Source organism: Orbicella franksi, chromosome 10 (genome assembly GCF_964199315.1).
Source record: "Orbicella franksi chromosome 10, jaOrbFran1.1, whole genome shotgun sequence".
NCBI lineage: Eukaryota > Metazoa > Cnidaria > Anthozoa > Scleractinia > Merulinidae > Orbicella > Orbicella franksi.
In genome coordinates this window covers 23,213,523-23,228,930 of record NC_138154.1, presented here as the reverse complement: position 1 = coordinate 23,228,930, position 15,408 = coordinate 23,213,523, and the positions used below count along the sequence as shown (strand labels likewise).

Sequence of the window (15,408 nt, the reverse complement as noted above, 5' to 3'; positions counted from 1 at the left end):
CAGTGACTCTTAACAGCAATATTGACATGCGAACACCGTAAAAATAACTTAACAGCAAGTGTGTCAATCATATGACTTACCGATATTCTTTGGCTGCTAATCTTGTTCTTTCTTGCTACGGTGTGTCTCCATTCTTTTGGAAAATTCGCTTTTCACAACGATTAATTAGGATCGTCCGCCTACTTCAATTAACATAATTTTCAATATCACCTTATTTTTTATACATAGAGAGCTTTAAAAATTTGTGTTGGAGATGGGAAGCGGAGAGTTACTTGTTACTTTCGCCGTCGATCATTCTTTTCTGGTAAAAGTTCGTGCATTCTAAGTTTCCTGGTGCATTTTGCTTCATGCTTATTCCTTATGTCTGCTGACCTAACCAATACAAGTTACGAAAAAAAAAAGGAACAACAGAACAGCTGGGCGGCTTGAGAACGTAAAATGTGTGTGTCGCTTCTCGGTTTATTGCTGCCCCTCATTGAAGGAAATAAGATCAAAGCATGAAATAATTCACGAATTAACCCGATGATATTTCGAAAATTGCATATTGTTCTAGACAGCATTTACAAGGATTGTTTAGTTATAGGTTTGTTTTTTAATTGCGGGGTTGAATTAGTTAAATTACACTCTGACTGGCAGCGCGCCAGTCATTTTTCCTTTCGTTATTTCAATCTCTGGTTTTTTTAAAAGTCAAAAATCGAAAACAAAATAATTGTAAAGCCGGACCACTTTCTGCAAGTGTTCAATTTACTATTCAAAGTATCAGGTGCCCTACTGTGTGATTTTTACAGACTGCTCTGGTGGCAGCGCAGCAGGTTTACTGCTCTATCAAAGCGCAATTTATTTGCTTTCAGCTAAGTTAAAACAGAGCACGTTACGTAGTTATTAAACTTGTTGTTACTTCCAAGTCATTCGCAATCTGATGCTTACATCATGTAGTCTCATTCTTCGTGCTTCAAATGTCCACGCAGGTCCTTTCTTTGCCAATTAATATTTTGAAAATCAGCTTAATTTAAGGTAAGAATAACATTTACTAAAACATATATACATCTTCAGCGTCCTTAGTTTGAAATCATGGACTCTTGTAGAGTATTACCAGGATTGGTTATTAATAGACGTTTGGAAATTGGTATTTCCAAAAAATACAAACACCCCTGTTTAAAATATGGTACAATATATTCTTTCAGACACTTTCATTGCCATGCATATATTTTATAATAGTAGTAGATGTTTTTCGAAGCTTAGGTATCCTAGGCTGCATGCATATCTATCCCTCAGCACGCTGGAAGTAAATAGTAAGCCTTCATGCCGTTTGATGTTTGTACGGAATTAACTCACTCTTCAATAGCAAAATTTCAGAGAAAGTAATATATATCACCTAGGATTAAAAACAAATTTGTCGAAATTAAATTTTCCTCATCGATTTATAATTCATGACGAATTTTGTTTCTGCGGTCAAAAAATTCAAGGCGGCTTAAATTAATGCAAGTGAATAGGAAAGACTCGATACCTAGCCGAACTGATTTACCATTTCATAAAGTTTCGTCGGTACTTTAAATTTTAACTTTTAATGTTTGTAACCTTTGGGTTTAATCTAGTCAAGTATTGTAGTGGGAATGACCGAAAGAAAATGACATGATATTTTTATATCTTTAGGTTACACCGTGTGTTTACATAGAACATTGTAAAAGGGACTGTTCTGGAATAGACTACTCATTGATATAACATCAAAGTCGAAGGCTTAGGTATAAAGCAAACATTAACAATCAATTAAAAGCTTATTCTTTCCCTTACCACGAAGACGAAGTTCTCGATTCTGAAGTGAAAGCTTGTGTACCAAAATAAAAATCCCCTTCTTCACTGAAAACACCAGTCTTCTTGCCTCCAGGCATGTATTAGAATTTTAATTTGTTAATATCAATTTTAACTTAAACAGTGGGGTGGCTTGTTTTCATTGGCCGAACTCTAAATGCCCTCCCTTTGATGTATTTTAAAGCACGTTTTGTGCTCTTTAATTATTGCAAATATCAGTAGCCTCAACCCAAACTCAATCCTTTAGGTGAAATTCAGTTATCGTCGCTAAAAAGATGTGTCATCTCGTTCTCTGTCTCTAAAGTACTGAGAATTGAAGATTGGTAAAACACAATAGCTTTAACCCAGTCACCTATCTTGCCGTAACCGGGGAACATGTTTTCCAACTGGGGAATCTTGCCTCAAGGGTAAAAAAACGCAGAGAAACCCTACAATGGCTACAACACGGGCACTAAACACGGACCTTTTCATTTCGACAACTGTCCTTAACAGAGACTGAAGGATTAAAATGATGTAACTTTGACGTGGTTTTAAGAATTAATGCAGCTCGAGCACCGGGAGCGTAGAGTAGACAAAGACGACAACTGCCGAATCAAACTTTACTTTCAACATGTACCTGGAAACCACCGTAGGAAATAATTACTGTAAAATACGATGGTTCTCAGTTGTCCTTCGCATAGGCTGGTAATATTACGATTGGTAAATGCCACTGCGTTGCAGTATAAAATGTCCAAAAATATATTTTGTCCCTTTCGAAGTACTATTTGACTTGAAATCCTTCTTCAGCTAGCTTTGTCTGTAGTCAGTTGACTAATAAAACATCATCACGTTCCAAAGTACATGTAAACCGTTGCAAGGGGCTTCCAGACAATAGCTGTGTCCTCTGTTGTATTTAACTATAATAATAAAATATCTTAAGCCCGGTGGAAATTGCAAATATACAGTAGCTTAAAATTGTTAAGTCTAAAAATGTTAAAAAAGTACGTATACAAATACAACAAAATCCTAAGATCTAGTTATTAAAATATTGAAATTTGATTACATACATATTTTATACAAGCTTCTGAAATAAATCTAGGCTATCTGCATCACTTGCCCGTTTCCACTTGACATTCAAGTGAAATCCTGTCATGAAAAAGGCCTTTCTCAAAGAATGAAGAGAACCAAAACCAACAAAGCACTTAGTTTTTTACCCTTGCAAAAAGTTTCTCAGGTCATTGCTCGCTTGATGTCTGCCTGGAGATTTCCATTGTTGAGGTATTAACTTCCTGGAAAACAAAAAAAAACAAAACAAAACAAAAAAAAAGCAGACAAACCAAGTTTTAAGTTATTTTACTTCTAAGCCAATTCCCTTTGGAGGTTTAGATTAACGCGAACTGTCCGCAGTTCCACATGCAGGCTTGCTTGTAGTCCCAGTCTCTCATGGTAGAGTGAAATGTTTACACTTACTTTTATCTCCAAAGTCAAATGTGACGTTATCCCCAATCAGCACAAACGTTGCCCACTCAGAAATATTGGCAAAGCCGTTGCCTCTCATCCACTTCATGGCCAGGTAAAGAGATTCACTGGCACTCTCCCCACGGACAAGATGCTCGTAGAAACGATTCATAAACTGCCTTGTTGCATTGTCCGCTAGGGCCTACAGTGCCACTAACATTGAGCGTGCACTGGATCCTAGGAACGCTCGAGCAATGCCAACAACTCCTTCGACTTTAATCTGTCCGCGAGCACTGTGACAGCAGCTAAGTACAACAAGTTTGGCTCACAGCTGAACTTGCGAAATTTCACTTACCGTCAACAAGCAGCCAGTTTCATGTGGAAGTCGAATACCAGTTCTAACAGGCGCAAGCTTTCCGCATTACTTTCCGCATGTGCCTCTAAGTGTATCAGGCTCACTGAATTTATCTCTTGAAGTACCGCCTGCTTAGTTGCTTGTTACCCTATCTTGCACAGGGCAATGGTGCGATGGCTTTTCCGCAACCCTTCAAAAGTACTTCACCAACCTCAGGATCACCCACTATCAGAGCTCTGGTCTGACAGTGATAGTCGGGAGGACTGTCTTGAATGCATTTGAGAGTCGTCAAATAAGGAACAATGCGAATTCTGAAAGTCTCTGAAAATTACATTCCACGGTAAGTGGAAATGGAACACGGTACAGGTGGCGATCACGAACAATGATGAACTTTGCAGGTTCACGACGTTTTCAATGCCACTTCATGTTTGCGGGTCAGCTGAGATTTTCCTTTCAACAGAGTGCTGAGCTGCCATCAAGTCTGATAGGGCCCTAGACCGTCCTAGCCCTTCAACCTAGAGGGCTTTGTTATATTAGGATTCCCAGCGACACAAGACAAAGTACTGAGTGCTTTGTAGGGAGAGTTATACCCATCTGAAGAAAGTACCTTGAATTCATCATTGTCTTTCAGAAAACTTCGGCAATCTTCTTATTTTTGAATACTTTCAAACAAATACTTGGAAACACTTACAGTTCTTTTTCCTGCCGTATCATCGCCCGTGCAAAGTTCTGGTAGCAGAAAAACTCTATTTTTAAAGTTTTGAACCTCTTAAGCTATTGAAAATGCATTCTCGAGGTGTTCTTCCGCCGTAGTATATTCATTGTTGGATGTAAATAGACTCCCCAGGTCAACGTAAAGAGCTGCTTCATCTACTTTGTCGTCACTTTACTTGCTGACAGCAAGTACTCCCTCATAATGTTCTTTGGCCTTGACATCATCATCCAGACGTTGAAACAGATTTCCTAGATGTTTGTAACATCCTGTTTCGCAGTTTCTGTCACCAATTTCAGTTGCAATCAGAAGTGCTCCTCTGAAACATTTGTTAGCATCAGCATATTTTATGCCGAGAGACAAGGCTCCTAATTGTAGCTGAAAATATGGTTTTCCTTGTCGATCACTAATTTCAGTTGCGATCGCAAGTGCTTTCTCTAGACATTCTTTTGCTTTGATATAGTCACCAAGAGCTAGAGACAAAGTTCCTAGGTTTCCATAGCTTGACCCCTCTCCATGTCTGCCACAAATTTCAATCCTTTAATTAAGCCACTGATATTATATTGCAGCGTAACATGGACAAGCTGCTGCAGCCACGACAACACAAGTAAGATATTCAGGCTGCAAAAACGCTGCGCTCGTATTATCCTTGACGCCCAACAACGCCCTAGCACTGTAGATCTATTTAATACCTTAGGATGGGTGCCATATTACATCGAGATTGATATAAAAAGATGTACAATAGCTCATGAAAGGATTATGGGTGCTTGCCCGTTATACATAAACGATTTATTAAGACGAAATAACAGCCAGCACAATAGGAATACACGGGGCGCTAATTTTACCATTTTACCGATAAGATTTAATAGAGCGAAAGAGGGAGGTCGCACGTTTTCTGCAACGACTATTAAATGTTGGAATCACCTCCCCCTTAAGCTGCGCGCCTCTTCATCTGTAAATGTCCTTAAGAACGCTTTGTACAAACATTTTAAATTAAGTCAGCTCAAGAATAAGATTTTTACTCCTTTTTTAAATAATAATTTTTAAATTGCGATATTTTAGTGATAATCTTTGATTATTGTTTATAGTAGATTTTTAACTTTTAGTACATTTAAGAGGGCCACAAATTTGTTAGTTGACAAACTATTACGTGTCACCCTGTGATTTGAAGTCCTTTCCCTTTTTTCCCTTTCAATCCCTCTTTAAGCTTCCTAAAATTTCATTTAAGTTCATGTTAACGTTCCCCTTAAGTTAAATAAAATGAAAACTCTAGTTTGAATTTCTAGAATTTTGCAACTAAAATAACGAGTCTGTATTACTTCTACGTTAAATATTGTAATAAAAAGAAATAAAAAGTTGACACTGGCTAAAAATATATACTGGACGTTTCGGCTACTACCGTTGCCTTCTTCAGCAAAGATAAAAATGCAAATGTCTAATGGCGTCCTGCTTGGTATATGTATACAATATGTGATAAAACTAAATCACGCCTCGAAGAAGTGTAACAATAGTCTCTAGGGTATTCTTAATGACTCTAAAAATTCTTAATGATATTGTAAATGTTTGGTAGCGCTATGTGTACGTTTATGGATCACTCACGGTTTCTGGTAAACCAGGCTAATAGGACTCGACAAAAATCGTCTCGATATAATGTGTGCTCGATATGCAACGAAGACGTGACTCGTTTAAAAAACCAGGCTCGTTCTTGAAACTTTCGGAAAACGAGACTTGTTTTGACGGAAAACTATTCAGTTTCTGGTTGCCTTTATATCGTTTGTAAGACTGCGACTACAACGTTTTACTTAATATTTAAAATTTACAATTAACATTGAAATTAAAAGCAAAATCAATTAGTCGGGTTGTTAATTTAATGAAAAGACAATGAACGTAATAATTAACTAGGCTCCCTTCAAAAACGAAAATGGTTTCACGAAGTATTTTTGCTAATAAGTCTCGTTTCCCGAACGAGTCTGGTTTTCTTAACGAGTCTCGTTTTAACGAGTCTCTGCCGAACAAGTCTCGTTTTAAATCTCGTTATTCCGAACTTATTCCGAACGAGTCTCGTTATTCCAAACGAGTCTCGTTATTCCAAACGAGTCTCGTTTTTCTTTTTCGAACGTGTCTCGTTTTCCTAACGTGTCTCGTTTTCAACGAGACTTTCAAAACGAGACTCGTTCGGAAAAAGACTCGTTATTCGAAACGAGTCTCGTTTTTCCGAATGTTTCCCAAACGTGTCTCGTTTTCTGAGCGAGTCACGTGTTCATGGCATATCGAGTACCCATTATATCGAGACGATTTTTGTCGAGTCCTATTAGCCTGGTTTACCAGAAACCATGAGAGATCCACGTTTATAGCGTTCCTATCCCGCATGGAATGCCAAGCTTCAAGGATTAGTCTTTGTCGCCACGTCGATGATCTGTCAACAATTTCAACACTCTCCAAATCTATTTGGTGATTGTGAAGCATATGGTGTTTAGTCAACAAAGAGTTTTTATTCAATGTGGCAATGGCCTTTGCGTGTTCCTTTACGCGTGTTTTTAGCGCGCATGATGTCTGACCAACGTAAACACACTCAGTCTTTACATTTGATCTTGTACACGATTCCTCTGGAAGCCTCTTTCTCGATCTTGTCCGTTTGGCTTTTAAAGTGTGTTCGAGATGGTGCGAATGGGCTTATGGGCGACCTTGATGTTGAAACCTCGGAACTACTTTACTTAAATGATAAATAGAGATTCCTGATAAGGTTTAATTAATAGCTGAGAATTGACGCGTTCGTTTAAGGTAGAGATTAACTCTTTTTTACATTTAGTTTGAATGATGAATGTTCTCAGTAATAAAATTGGTATTCAACAACGTCCATGTACAAGGTAGTTTTTGGCAAAAAGGTTTTATCAATTTGCGAATTCCCGACTGCGTGGCCGTTAAAACCAGGTTCTACTACAATTTGTTTAATCGTCACTTTTCCCCTGTTTGAAGGAAAGCAGCCATCTTTAGCATGTCGGATTGAATTTCTTCTTCTACGGCAAGCACTAAGGTCCACACTAATCCGGACCAAAAACGGATCCAGAGCTTTTCAAAAAACGCTCTTCAAACTGGAGGAATTTGAAAACGGCGGCTTTGAGTTTTAGCGTTTCAATGTGATTAACCCTAATCCTCAAGGGTGCAGTAAAGCGTTTCTGCTGCCGGCGATTGTTCAAATTCCTCTGTCTTAGTGTGGACGTAAAACATTTGATGCCACAGCGGCGTTTTCCAATTCTCCGGTGCAGCGTGGACGAGAACTTAATATAATGAAATGGTGTAAGGGTGGCTATCCGGCTTGAACAGGTACCTGAAAACTGTCAGGAAAGATTGTCGATCGTGCTGGGACAAACAGGCAGGCATGGTAGGGGGCAACCTGCAATTGACCAACATCCTTCAAACTGAATTAAATACATTTTTTTAGTTTTTTGAGGAGCCTTAGTTTAACGGAGCTAAGGCACACAATTTAAGGTCATAGAATTCACTAAAAGATTAAAAAGTTTTGCCGAATAAAGTGGAACTTGGAAAACGTCTGATCTACTACAATCAGTTTTATCCCAATTTGTATGAAAGTGTATATTTGTAATGCTCAGCAATTATCCTTGTTTGCCAACAAGTTGCCGTGCCAATTTGAAGTTTAAAGCTCAAAATTAACCGTAGAATCAACAGATCCAGTCCCTTTCGATGGATTGACAATGACAGTTGTAAAGTAACCAAACTAAACAAAGAAAACTGAAGTTGCCCAATGCAAAATAAGGTGTACAGTAGCCTGCAAAAATAAAGCATAAAGTTCGTAAAATTGAATCGCTGCCAACCTGAATGACAGCAAAGTTGTCACGAATTCCATGAGGCACTTATTCATGATGGTGTTCAAAAACAAACAAATTTAGTACACCAGTTCCATCATGATAAGTTGAGAGCCGCAACACCGTAAGTATACTTCTGGTTTCTGTTGAGGACTGAGCAGCAAGAAACTTAGCATGCTGTCATATTTTCCAATAAGTGACATTAAAAAATTTTAATTGGCGGTTACAGGTTATTTTAAAGTCTCAGCCAACTCAGAACCTTACCTAAGCAAAATTAATTTCATTTCTAAACCAAAAATATGTTTAGATGGGTACTTCTAGTTATTTGCGACTTTTTTTATAATACAGTGCATTTTAATAGTGGCTGAGCATGACTTAAATCGAGAGAAACCCACCTTTAAATTACATGGTAATCAACGCCTTAGAGCAGTAACGAGATCGTTATTTTCCCTATATAAAGAACAAAACGATTGACGTTTTGTTTCATTGGAACTAATTGAGAGTTACCCGGGTTGAGCACCTTTTTTGCTATCGCTGTCAATAGCTTGCTAAATCGATCCAGCGTAAATAGAAATCATCGAAAAGACATCCGACCATTTTATATGCTTATTAAGACTACCTGTCACTGTATTCAAAGTGATCTTTAAAAACAGTGGAGTGTGCTTGGCAATGACTTTCAAAACCTTTCAATGCATCATTAGCGTCACAATTGTATGTGTACGTTAACGTCACAATGCTGTAACTGAGCCTTGAAAAGCTTCCTTTTGCTCGTTTGTTATTACTGTTTACGACACTAGTTCAAAGGAGATCGCAAATGACGGTTTGTGATTTCGGGGTGAGTATGATCAGTTTCACTTTTATTCAAAACTGTAGTGTGCACAGAGCGCATCTTGTTGAGAATAGTGCGCATTTTGCTACAGCTTTTTTGAGAAAAAAAGTGTAGACATCAATGTAGAATTAAATTGAGGGTAGGGAAAGTTATCAGTTGTTTGATCGGAGTTCACGATGTTCCAGCGCCAACGAAATAGAAACTATGAATACGCACATTCAGCTGTCTCCATCTATCGTGCTGAAACAACTTCGACGAAGCAATGGTAATCTGTCACTACTCAGTCCCTTTCGGCATCACTGCGTCCGCTTTCACGCTTTTGTGCGGCAGCCTTTCTCAAACAGCTGTAAAAATAGAACCCAATTCTCTTAAATGATACGTTTTGGTCCTAAACAGTCTCGATATTGCTGTAAAACTAGCGATTTCAAAAGCTCGCGCTTAGGGCGGTTCAGTAGTCGCGGATTCAGTAATCGCAGAGCGTGCCACCTCTCTCATGCTTTGGAGCATTGAATTGAAAGTAAAATTTGTTGACAAGTTATTTTAAGAGCTATGTCATTTCATCGATGACATGAATAGAATGCTAGCTGTATATGTACTTAATTCACATGACAAACTAGAACAACAAAATTTATCGTTTTTTTCCATAAAAGGCGCACCATCGCTTATTCTGATTCACCGTATTTCAGCGAACTAAAACCCGAAGACGAAGCGCCAACGGTCAGGGAATTGCTTTTCTCAAAGCAGGGTTTGCTATAGCGGGGTTTTGTCCAAGGTATTTTCTATCATTGTAGGTAACTTTGGCATGGCCGAAGATTATCGTTCTGCATTAAAACAGTGTTCCGCTGCAGTTTATAAGGTCTGACTATGGGATGGTACGCAATGACGTACCGTGCTTATCATAACTACAGGTTCAAATGCGGTTCCAAAAAAAATTATCCAAACAAATTGATCCCTTAAATAAAAGAATACGATATCCCAATCAAACGCACTTAGCTCACTTAAAAGAAATCTTGGAAGAACAAATTTGCCGTCTTTAATAATGAAAAAATAAACAAAACAGAAACGATTTTGACGAATGTTCTACTGAACACCAAAACCAGTCCCTTGTGGGCCTTAATTTTCTTTGCTGCCATTGTTTATTTTCATTTTGTTAAATTCGCTCAAGTATCTAATGAAATTCAGTCAGCATAATGGTTCCTTCTTGCTTAATAACTGTTTAGCATCCCAGAGGATCTCTGATTTGCTTATGTACCTTCATATGAAGACTGCCGCAATCACGTACTGATCTGTAATTATTACACCATGGTAGTCATGGTGCAATTAAGGGTGGTGGGTTAGGATGGTGATGTGAATGCGTCATTCATGCAGCGACTGCTTATGAAAACAAAGAGTTCCTTTATTTTGATTTGCGCAAGTAAAGTTTACAAAACCTGAAAGCCCTTAGCGTTATTGCTTGTAAACAAAAGAAAGTTTTCTCGCTCTTTTGCGAACACAAGTTCATTTTTGTCGGTTTCTATTATTAGTGTTTTATTTTTAGTTCCCATTTTAGGTAACGGAATAAGAAGAACAGGAGTGAACGACTTTTATTACTTGGTTTGAGCTTCAGCAACGTATGTAGGTAAGAGGAGGATTACATGAATTTTCATAAACGGTGAGTAATATTGCTACTATTGCTAATTTAGTCCTTCACATGGCATGATGGGTCTTTAAATTCTAAACACGAATTAGCGTTGCGTCTAAAATATTTAATATCTATATTTTTGGTATAAAGTTCGTTTACGTTTTAATCAAACTCGACTCCATCAGTTGTTCTCGTAATGATATATATATAGACCGAATTGATAAAATAATGCAGCAGGTATACGACGGTTTAGTAAGTGATTTGTCAGATTTGCTTATAAGTGACTTTTCGGTCATAATGTGTACCGTGGGTAATTTTTGAAATCATGAACTTGGAGCAGTGGTGCTTTTGACATTCTTTTAAACTGTAGAGCTGTTACTGGCAGGCCTCGTCGTGGCATAACTGCAAAGACGTTTATATTGGCAGGGTACCATGTCAGTCCGTCTTTCCTCGACAGCAAAACGTATACGGTGCTAGCAGAATCTTTGTTGACGTTTAGAGGGAGCGTTCCCTTGTTTCAAATATTTTCCATTCGATTCTGCTCATGGACAGGAAACATTCTCATTGATAGAGCTATTTTTTGGCTTGTTTGAAACGAAGTTTGTTACGAAGGTTTCCTTCATCACGTGAAGTTTGTAATTTGGTTCTCTTATTTTGAAACACGGCTGATTAAGGAAACCTGTCCTTTTCTGTTGATTTGACGTCACCTACCCCCCCAAAACCAAACAAACAAACAAATCAACCTGAAACCCAGGCATCAAACTGAAAGCAAAGAGTATAAAATGGCGATAATTTTTGCGGTAAAATTTTGTGAAGGAGACGAAGTAACGATGCTGATGCTTTTCCCTTAAATCGGCAGAATGTCCACTAAAGCAGTTTCAATGATGATTACTTAACAAAACGGGTGTAGGAAGTTCATTAAAAACATCACGATTGTTAGGATCATTAATAAATTACCTTACGTACGATGTATTAGATTGTCACCTCTCAAAAAGGAGTTAGAACTATTCCGGTATACTTAATTTGAGTGGCTGATTTTGTTTTCCGTTATTCACATTATTATTTACCTAGTGTTTAATAAAGTAGGAAATGCTATTTTTTTTTTTTTTTTTGGAGTCGATGATGACATATTTATTAACAATTGTATTCTCTTTTTAGTTTCAAAATATTTAGGAGGCAATGAAGTTCATTGAAAGAAATGCCGATGCAACTGCTTGGACTGTAGCTTTTGCTGTTGTTGGTACTATTGCAGTCGTGGTAAATATTGTGACATTGTACGTCTTCTTCAAGACCAAAGCACTCCGAACTCGAAAGCACGTGATGATTATAAACCTTAGTGTGGCTGACCTTTTGTTTTTAGCTACAGGGATACCATTGTACGTGATCCATCTGTTACAGCCATCGATTATTTCTTATTTGATGTTGCATATACTTAGTAGACTTTCTAAATTGGCGTCAGTCCTTACCCTTGCTGGGATTGCAGTGGAAAGAATGCACGCCACAGTTAGGCCTCTACGTCACAGAGTTCTATCCCGGAGAGTCTTCGTAATAACCGTCAAGTCGATTTGGATTTCAGCGGCGATTTTAACAACGTTCAATACGTTTGAAACAGCTGGAATTTTGAAACAGGATTTAATTTCCTCAGTTATAATATTAACAACCACCATCGTAGTGATAGCTATTATAGTTTCTGGCTACATGATCATTTGGATTTCATTTCAACGAAGGCGACGACAAAACCTCGGTGATTTAGCCGACCAAGAAAAGGAAAAGGCTTTGGCTGTCACTCTACTACTGATCAGTGGAGGTTTCATGGTCACGTGGTCTCCTGCTATGCTGTATTTGGCAATAACTCGAGTTTGTAGCAACTGCATTCAACCAAGTCGGAAAGGGCTGGACTGGGTGTTCCTACTTTTTGCTATTCAGTCTCTGATGAACCCGATTATTTACTGCTTTCGGTTGCCTATGTTCAAAATAAGTTTGAAAGCGGGTGTCAAAAGAATATATTTAAAGTGTTTCGGACGGAGTGGAAGCACCCCCGTTAGACAATCAGCTATTCACCCTGAGATTCAAGTAAAGACTGGTTCATTATCATAGCTACAGAGGGGATGGATGGATATTCGGAATTAACATACCTCCATGACAAAGGTTATTCTACGGGGACAATTTCGTCTTAACATTTGGAACTTGTTGTCACCAACACCATTCCTTTAAACGCCACCAACTGAAAACAAAGCCTACAGTAGTCTAATACTATAAAGAACACGTCGACAGTTACACAGCATTTCAAACCGGATTTTTTCCTCAATTATTGTTGCATCTTTTTGTTTGTTTTTTTGACCTTGACCGTGCACAAACCACAAGGTGCGCACGATCTAGGACCTTGCAAAATAAATCTTGGCATTTTTGGTGTCATTCTTTGAAGTTTGCCGCGCTTCAAAACCATACTCTTTTAATGTCTTTAACTATGGCATTACGTAAAAGATTGAGTTGCCACTGTTGTTGATCCCAAGTCATTTTCAAAATAAAGAGGTCCTAGACGTTTGAAACGTGTTTCAGCCGTCTAATACTTTTATGGAGTTTTCGATATATCAAACTTTTGTTCATATGTTGTCAGTGCACAGTTAAGAAATTACTCGAGAAAAAAATCTCTTGATATACACATCTCAAAACTCCGAAAGTAACGACCTTCGTTACTTTTAAAATTAGCAGCCTTTGGGGCTGAGGCTCGCTTCTTTCGGGGGGCCGTTACTTTCGAGAGCGGGGGTTGTGGGGTGGGGGGGGGGAAGAGGGTTAAATCTGGTTGACAAAAAACAGATATATAAAGCTGGTGCGACTAAGCGGAAATTCTAATAAAAGGTTCATAATTAAAACATGCATGACATGAAATTCCACCAATTGAAAATTATGTTGCTGAAAATTAGACCGTGTTGTCGGTGGTCGACAGCAAAGGCAGTCAGATATCGTAAGCTGTTTGTACTTCATGACGCGCTGCTATGAGCTGCTATGGTAGTCTGCTGTATCAACTGATCTCGGCATTCAATTTTAATTTGATGAAATGATACATTAGATACGATCCTGTGGAAAATGATGCAGAGTTTTCGGCAATTTCAAGGGAAAAGTTCCTGTTAGTTCGTTACCGTTTTAGCTATACCCAAGCAAAATTCTACGGGTTTTGTTTTTATACTGCGACATCAACTCGTAAAGCACGAAGTGAGATTTCACAACGCTTCTAGGCATAAACGATTCCTTCCCTTGTAGTAGATCGCGAGTACCTTAATCATTTTGGAATTTATTAGCGGCCACAAATTTTTGGAAGGTACTTTCGAGGGGAAAGGGGGTGGGGATAGGGGCGTTGCTTTCAGGGGGATGATATATTGGGAATTTTACGAAACCTAGTCGAATGCCTGCTATAACGAACACTTCAGTGTGGACACTCCCCATAAGCGAGCATTTAGTGATGGTCCTATACGAGCGAGGAGCGAGGGAGGTCGTAGTGTTGTTGGGTGCCCCGGAGAAGAAGCAGTTACGGGTTAAAAAAAAAGCGGTTTGGTACCCCTAGAGATGTTTAGCGGGCTCAAAAAATACACAGCGGGAGTTTTCATAGTACCTTTTAGGGTATTGAGCCAAAAACAATATGACAGGAGATATTTGACAATCAACTTTACAAGTAGAAGGAATTCGAAGCAATCGCCTTAATCGCGATCAAAAATTATGGAAGTAAGTGTCAGTTATGTGTTGTTTTAGAATGAAACCTCTCAGAGGTGAAAAAATCTTCAAGCCACGCCCACAAAACAGGATCTTGGTACTTCTTGGATTTTCCTTTCGAAATTTCCGACAAGGAACCCCGTCCTTTTTATATGAGAGTCTTCCCCCCCCCCCCCCCCCCCCGCGCTGGGGCTGGGTGCCCCAACGCCTCTCGCCCTAAATCCGCTCATTCACCGTAAACACAAATCTAATCACGTTTAAGGATAAATGACAAAAGGCAGAAGACAAAAGTGCGTTGATTTTACAAGCTAGCTGGAACAACAAAAGTGATGTTTATCTCTCTGTGGAGAGGAATTAGGATTCTTGAATCAATTTAAATATTCAGTCATGCTGCACGATTTCCCACAGGGTGATATCTGCATTGTCGTGTTAATCGACATCCATCCATCGTCGATTTTTCAATCCGCCATATTTTTCAAAATTTAATTTCTTTAAAACTTGTTCTTGAGTCAAAGTGTTAATGGTTGCAGATGTGTTATGTTTTCTGTTTCTGATTACAAAATAACGTTGAGCCACGAGAGAGAAAACTCTGAATTTAGAAAATATACATTTAATCTTTAATCTTTAATGAAAATTCTAAATTACATTACATTGAACAAGTCAATCCAATGAATTTGAGGACAACTTAAAACAGAATACAAGATTCCTTAATATAAGCCGCCTTAGTGTATCATTGTATGATTGTATGCTTTGGTCATGTTCTCTGATGTACTCAATGAAAAAGTAATATTCATTTAAGATCTTTCACTTTGATATTTGACTTATCAAGACACTTGCACTTGTTTAATATAGGACGTTACATTTTTGTTTATCTACGCATACGTTCTCAACCTCAGATAAATATTTGCCACCGACTCTTTGTTAGCGACCATTAGTGGGCTATAAAATGCCGTACCCTTGAAAGGAAGGATTTAGAAAAAGGCTGTTGTTTCCCAAGAGACCACAGACATTGGCGTTTTTATTGTTATATTCGATAATTTATGCTTATATTATCAGATCTGTCACTAACAGAGTCTAAAATATTCGAATTGCGTTGTTCAATAACTATCGACT

At 38.3% G+C, this 15,408-nt stretch overlaps 1 protein-coding gene across 1 annotated transcript; it reads left to right on the top strand.

Annotated features, from left to right (window-relative positions):
* The first annotated feature begins 11,766 nt into the window (after nt 1–11,766).
* Nucleotides 11,767–12,684, top strand: LOC145501757 (adenosine receptor A1-like). Its single transcript, XM_081481152.1, has one exon. It carries the CDS (start codon nt 11,767–11,769, stop codon nt 12,682–12,684), a length of 918 nt encoding a protein of 305 aa, XP_081337278.1.
* The last annotated feature ends 2,724 nt before the right edge of the window (nt 12,685–15,408 follow it).